The following is a 7115-nucleotide window of genomic DNA, read 5'->3' as shown; positions in this document are numbered from 1 at the left end:
AAAGGTAACACATTACAGTCACGTATGCTGTATTTTCCCCACACTCTTTCCTCTTTATCCAGCTTTATCATTTTCCCCTATTTATAACAATTCTGATTACTCTAGTTATGAATGTCTCAAATTAAATCCATTAACTGTTCTACATCCAGTAGCATATGTTGAATACGCAAGTGTCCACTAGAGAGCAGGATGACCCCAAAATTACTTTCAACTGGAATTCATATGCAAGTGTTGAGCCAGTTTACAGACAAATACAAACATGCTAAGAGGGAAAGATGTTGCAAGACCTGTGCCACTTTTGCTATAGCACAGATCTGAAGTTAAAGACTAGGTAAGGAGAAAACAAAATACGTTTTTTAAATCTTTTAACATGCTGAAGAACAGCAGTGTGAGAAGGCTTCAGGTTTTGTTGCAAGATGTACAAATATAGCTGAATTTAAAAAAATCTGTGTTGTTTCTTTTAATAAAATTTAGCTTCTTTGCTAAAGTAAAAGCTTTTGAGAGCCAGATAGTATTGCTAATTTCACCAGCCTTACAGAAAAAATATGAACATGGGTGTTTAACCACAAGTTTCCACCAATTTTACAAAGTTTGTTACTGAGACCTCTAAGCTTAAGTTAAACACTGTATACATCAAAAAGATAAGCTAACGTATAAGGATAAGATATAACAGTATAGAAAGCTTTGCAATGCTAACAGTCCACATTGAGTGGTGTAGAAAAAAAAGCTCTATAATAATCACCTCCATGCTTCAGATCAGGTTTGGGGACTATATTTAGACTCCACTTATCCACAACTTTAGCAGCTTTTTTAAACACACTGGCACTTCAGTCTTTCCAAACCTGAATTCAAACAGCAAGCTTGGATCGACTACTGGATAGGATAAAGCCTGAGTTTTTAGCTCCTATTGATTTTTTAAGATTTTTTTAGTTTTATGAACACCTAAGTAACAATCCAAGCATGAACTGATACAATGCCATTTTCCAAGATCTGAAAAACTCTGTTCCGTTTACCCAAGCAGCAATACAGAATATTGACAAAGCTCTGGCCAGTTTCCTGACTAACAGTCAAGTCTACAGGCAACAGTCAAACTTATGAGGCTTTAAGAAAAGAAGGAAAAAAGCCACATAGGAAACACAGGCATCTCAGCAGCCCAATAACCTCAAAGGTAATAAAACTTACAACTATGGGGAAAAGGTAGTAAGTTTTAAGTGCCTACAAGCCACTGGTTGATGAAAAATGACCCCTTGCAGCACTACCCAAAAAAAAGCTGCATTAGCAGTCATCTTAGGAGTCTCCCCATTCACAGATAACAAGAATGATAAAGAGAATCTTTTCACAAAGGCACTATGCCTATGCCTTACTTAGATCCCCATTCTCCTACTTCATTGATTTTGAACTACTAGGAAAGTTCTTCAGATCCCAATTTAATCAGCCAATTTCAGATTAGAATACACAAAAAGTCAACTCTTGCCAAGGTACTCGTGTGAAATTGGTTTTGATGTCCCCTTGCCCTTACCTGAATGTTTTAAAACAACCTTAACAAAGTTAACTCAAAGCCAGAACAGCATCCTGCTACATACTAAAGCTAGAAAAAATGGCTTCCCATCCCAATTGGAATCTCTCCTTGTACTTCCCCAAACTCCTCTCCTTTGCTTCAATTTAAATGACAAAGACAAATTGGATATAAAAGTGAGTAAATGCACAGTTGCATACTTTTATAGTACTAACGCCACCTCAAATACATAAAGCAGAAGACAGTCCAGATCTAAGCTCAGTCCCCAACCTTTTTTCCTATCACAATATAGTTATCAACTTGAAGTATTATCCACACTTTAAGAGAAAACCAGAAAAAAAGTTAATCAGCTTACTTGGTGCATCTAACAATGATTTAAAAAAAAAAAAGTTTAGCCAGTTTCTCTAGCCAGTTCCATGGGGGGGGAGGGGAAGAAGGGGGGAGGAGTCAGCTGCACTGTTCTGTTGCATCCAACTAGAGATACAAGAGGACATTTAAAATAACAAACAGCAAAGCTGAAACTGAAAAAAAATCAACAAGCAGAAGTATACACACAAAAGTTAATATAACCCAAGAATATCTTGCATCATTTTACAGGGCTAACAGCCACCTCTCAAAATCCAGCTTGACATTAAACTTCCTTAAAGAAAGTTGACAGACCATCCTAAACAGTAGGTCCTGAAACTTTTAAATATTCCTTAATCAATGCCCCTTAAAGAATACATCAACAGGGCAGGCCAAGGGTTTATTAGCAGCAAGTTATACAAAACTCAGATCCAGGTATGACTAGATTAAACACATTACTTCACTACTCCATATTTTTAAGTGAAGGTAACGTATAAATAATGACCTAGAAGTACTCTAACCAAAAGGGGAATTGATACTCAACCCCAAATGAAGCAGGGGAGGGGGAGAATGCACTGCCAAAATGCTGGGTGAGGCTTGGAGTTAAAAAAAATACATAAATAAACAAAGAAAGAGGGAGACTGACAGAAAAACACAGTTCAGAGTTTATGCCTGACCCCTGAAAGATAAATTATGCTCCATTTTTATAGCACAATTGAAGAGAGAGAAACACAGACAGACAAGTTTGCTAGTAAAAACACCTGAAGGTACTTCATGATCAAGTTACTTACCTTAAATAAAATGCACGTCCTCAGTGCTTTGTCTACATGGAACGCACTGCTGCATACATGCACCAGAAGTTATAACCATGCAGAAAAAACACTCTTTTCAGAGATCAATTTCAAAATAACCCACCCCAATACAAACAGTGAATTAAGAAAGGAAAACCTAAAGACCTTATTGTTAACACGAACTTCTGATTTGAATGTAGAAGTTGCCCAATTAGGTCAGGCTGTAAATCCACCTGATTCTGTACCCCATCTTTGACAGCAGTCAGTACAAAAGATCCCAAGAAAGGCACAAGAATATTTAAAATAATCACAACAAACACTGATGGAACAACTCATTTGTAACATACTATCTTCTTAAAATAATTGACAAGAAATAGAGCAGTTCCCTAATAGGCAGAGAAGCATCACAAGATGTTAAACAAAACAAACACACACACACACACACACACACACAAAACCACTTACCAGTTTAACAGCCTCTTGAGCTGCCTCTTTAGTACAGAAAGTGACAAAAGCATATCCTCTATTTAGACCAGTCAGTGGATCCATCATTAAGCGCAGATCCCAGATAGGCCCAGCTTTCTCAAATAATGGAACAAGTTCATCCTCAAATAAGTCTCTTGGAATCTTGCCCACAAATATCTACAAATACCACATATAATGTCATTTAAAGATGCATGCAAGAAACAAGCCACTTTTCTTTACATAAAGCTATTTCTCTGCTTACCTCTGTACCAACAGAAGGCTGTTGCCCTGAATACACAGAATCTGGAGGAGGGCCACCATACTTCCGCTGTCCAGTAGTCACATCAAGAGTGTAACCTGTTCTTTCCAAGAGTGCCTTAGGAAAAAGAAAAAAAAAAGTGTAAAAAAGTCTTATGTCTTAGACAATTTAACTTAAGACAAATTTGACCATTTAAGTTAAGGCATGTTTTATCTGTACATTAATTAGTGTTCTAGAACTTCCACAGGCATACAAACCCACTGCATATACAGAAACAAGAGTATGTTTAAAGTGTAATGCACAATATTTTCATATTATTAAAACACTACTTAGTTGAGAGATTGAACGGTGTGCTATGCAGCAGCCGGACAAAACAAAAAGGTTCACATTTCTTCATGTGAAGGTATGCTGAACATTTTTAAATATAAAAATTAAACCAAGTGACAGAATAACAAGTGTCTATTAAGACATCTCAACACCTGAAGTCACTGTTTTGACATGCGTAGTCCTGCAAACACTTCGGTACATTAGTCCTACTGAATTAGCAGGACTGCCTATAGGCATGGAGTTGAAGCACAGATGCACTTAGATACCATAAGACAGTGACATTCAGTGTCTCAGTTGCTCTAGTATAAAGCAGGGATAATAACTCTTTCCTGTCTTCCACACACTCTTCAGGGTCAAAAGTTCCCCAGGCAGAGAACCTCACTTCAGCACAACACAACTGACCTATTATATCAATCACCCACTAGCTCCAAATATTTACTATATTATATATAGTTTTTCAGGCTAGTGACATCAACTACCCGAAATGTTGTGTTCAGATCAATTTTAAGAAAGAGCAACAGAAAAAAATTAATTAAAACCATACAGGCTTACTGAAACTGCAAGTCAAAACTGGGAAAGAGATAAAAGCAAATTAAGGGAGAACTTGAGATGTACTCATTAAACATAAACAGTTACATTTTATACTTAAGCAAGCAGCAAAAAATCTTCCTCCTCTTCCAACTGATCCAGTCAAAGCATCTTTACTCATTTGATGTATATCCTTCCCAAAAAAGGACATATTTAGCTGTGTCCATTTAGTTTCCAAAATCTTTTAAAATCAGTTATTTTCCTAGTACGGTTTATACTCCTTAGGCAATTATTTCTTGGATATTTACTATACTCTGCGATAAGTTTAAACTAATCTTTGTATACTGCTTATAAAAAGAGAATAGATTGACCTAAAAAGGACCAAAATCCCAAATCCAATGGGCGCGTCTAAAAAAAACCCAACAAAGCAGCTATTATTCATAATTAAAGGAACACATAATTGGATATTGATATGCCAGAGATATCCTGTTTTTCTGTGGTACCAGTCAAGATCTTGCACTAAAACTTTCACTCCTAACTGTATAAGACTAAGGCACAGGATTTTTTTTTTTTAGCCTGAGACAAAGATACCTCAGTGTATAAGACACCTTTTTGGCAAGCTACTTAACCTGAGAGTTAGTACTATTTTAAGTAATTGCAATAAATAAGCACACACATTTCATTTGAAGAAACTGTTACTGTTTTTTGAAAAAGGAGTTACAAAATTTCTGGAACAGCGCAAATAAGATCTTAATAGGCTTGAGTGATCTGAACTAGAAATACCCGGCAAGACACAGTTACAAAGAGTAAGCTCTGGCTTATTTGGAAAAAAAAAATGAAATTTATATTTACCATATTATCTTACACCTTCAGGCACATACCTTAATTTTGGCCTCATCTGGTCCTTTGCTAGAATCTGCCACCTTGGTCCCCTGTTTCTCTCTCTGCCTGTATGTCTTCATGACTCCACATAAAAAGGCACTTTTGTTCTGAAAAAGCAGAGCCAACTTTGTTTTGAAGTAATCAGTTTATCCTAACTGTACAAGTTCTATGCATCAAAAAAGAGCTCTGACTGTAACTGCTCAAGCTTTGACCATCTAGCAGCAGTTTGTTTCCCCTACATTTACATACTAAATTGCTTAACATTACCTGAACATGTGAGAGATCACTGTCTTTAAACTGTTGAAGCACTGCCAATGCACCTTCTTCATTAAATTCCTTTAAAGCTTCAATAGCTCTTTCATCTAGATCACTGTGTGCAACTAGCCCTAGGGAAAAGCAAAATTTTTGCTAATTATATTTGAGAAGCAATTTTTGTTTAACCATATTCATTACATTTTAGTGATGTCGGATCATTTAGTAACATAATCCATTTTACTTGTTCAAGAAGCCATATCTGTTCCACCTTCACAAATATTCAAAACGCGATGAAAAATGCTCAACTTTTCTCCATCAAGAATAAAACCCTTAAAATAGATATTCTGTCAAATGATTTTTTATGACTTTTTTTTGCAATATTACATGGCATCTAGTGGAATGGCTATATTTATTTTCATCATGTAGAACTAAAGGTAACAAGGTATCAAAATTTGACTTTTCAGGGAAAAGAGCATAAAGACTGAACAAACTGAAACACTCAAAATTACTACCAGACTCCAAGAATTGAGCTTCAAAAGAAAGAAAAAACCAGAACTATACAATGCCAGAGAAACACAGTACCACCTGTACACTCCTGAGTCAAAATACCAAAACACAGAACAGCCTCAACAACTAAAGGAGAATACTACCAGTTCCTCAATTACTTTAAGTTGCTTAAAGCTACTATAAAATACACTAAGCACATCACCTGCTGTCATGAACAGACAGCTGTGCCTCTGCCAGCTGTTGCTACGGTCTTGTGCACCCTCTCCTGTCCTACCTCGTCCCCACCACCCACTCCAAGTGACTTTCATAACCTGGCCCCAGACACTCTGGTAACACTAGGTAAGTTTACAAAAAAAAGAAAAAGAAAAAAGAAAAAGTGAGAGATAAAAATCAGCAAATCAACACTAAGAGACATGACTGCAGTCCCCATACTTTTGGAAACCACAAAAAGTTGCTATTTTAGCCCAAAGCCAGCAGAATCCAATGAAAAGATCCAAAGTATGATTTTGCAAGTTTTTGCATCTTACCTGCAACGTAAATTTCGTCTAGTTTTTCAGCAACTTTCTGTGGTAAACCAGCATCAAGCAATGTCTGGAAATGCTCAGAATGGGTAACTGCAGCAGAAGTGTCCATGGGCTCTTCAGTACCATTCCCATTAACATGTTCAGTAGCCATGTTGCCAGATATCTGTTCGAACGCAATAAGCATCACAATTAAGCTAGAAATCTTGTCGCGGGAGGTCAGCAAGTGACAGCACATGCAACTGCCTGCTCTCCGCCTGCCTGCATGGAGCTGCTGCTTGGGCCCCTACCCTGCCAACGCCGCTGCGGAGCCCAGGAGAGCCACAAGAAGAAAAGGAAAGAAAAAAAAAGAAAGGCAAGGCAAGGCAAGGCAAGCAGCGAGCAATCTCTGAAGAAGCCCCGAGCACAAAGGAAGCCCCGAGCAGCGCGGCTGCCCGGCGGGGGTGGGGGAGCCTTCCCTGCAGGGCTTTGCACAACGCAGCCAGACACTGACTCACCGCCTCTCCGCGCCCTAACACTCCCTGAGCAGCGCCCAACAAGTTCGAGATGGAGCAAGAAGCCAATGGCGGGGGTGGGGGAGGGAGCAGGAGGCACAGCCGCCCTGCCACATGCAGCCGCCGTCACTGACACCGCCGCGGCCTCCGCCTCCAGCGCGGCCCGGCCCGGGGGGCGCGAACAAAGCGCTGCCCCGTCCGCACCCAGCGCGGCGGCGGCCATGA

At 38.7% G+C, this 7115-nt stretch overlaps 1 protein-coding gene across 5 annotated transcripts in view; it reads right to left on the bottom strand.

Annotated features, from left to right (window-relative positions):
* Positions 1 to 6914, bottom strand: part of SYNCRIP (synaptotagmin binding cytoplasmic RNA interacting protein) — a 53761-nt gene extending 46847 nt beyond the window's left edge. For 4 of the 5 annotated variants that reach the window (XM_019520382.1, XM_019520383.1, XM_019520384.1 and 1 more), the window contains exons 1-6: positions 6894 to 6914; positions 6403 to 6562; positions 5381 to 5499; positions 5113 to 5220; positions 3380 to 3493; positions 3118 to 3294 (exon numbers count right to left, since the gene is read on the bottom strand). In XM_019520382.1, coding sequence (XP_019375927.1) covers positions 3118 to 3294; positions 3380 to 3493; positions 5113 to 5220; positions 5381 to 5499; positions 6403 to 6550 — 666 coding nt within the window. In that variant the 5' untranslated portion in view covers positions 6551 to 6562; positions 6894 to 6914. Of the gene's footprint in view, positions 1 to 3117; positions 3295 to 3379; positions 3494 to 5112; positions 5221 to 5380; positions 5500 to 6402; positions 6563 to 6893 lie in introns of those variants that run through there. The other variant, XM_019520381.1, reaches the window with a different exon arrangement.
* Between the last annotated feature and the right edge of the window lie 201 nt (positions 6915 to 7115).

Source organism: Gavialis gangeticus, unplaced genomic scaffold, assembly GCF_001723915.1.
Source record: "Gavialis gangeticus isolate Ggan-Ray unplaced genomic scaffold, GavGan_comp1, whole genome shotgun sequence".
NCBI lineage: Eukaryota > Metazoa > Chordata > Crocodylia > Gavialidae > Gavialis > Gavialis gangeticus.
Note: the sequence above shows the minus strand (reverse complement) of the source record. Positions and strands in the feature narration are given on the sequence as shown.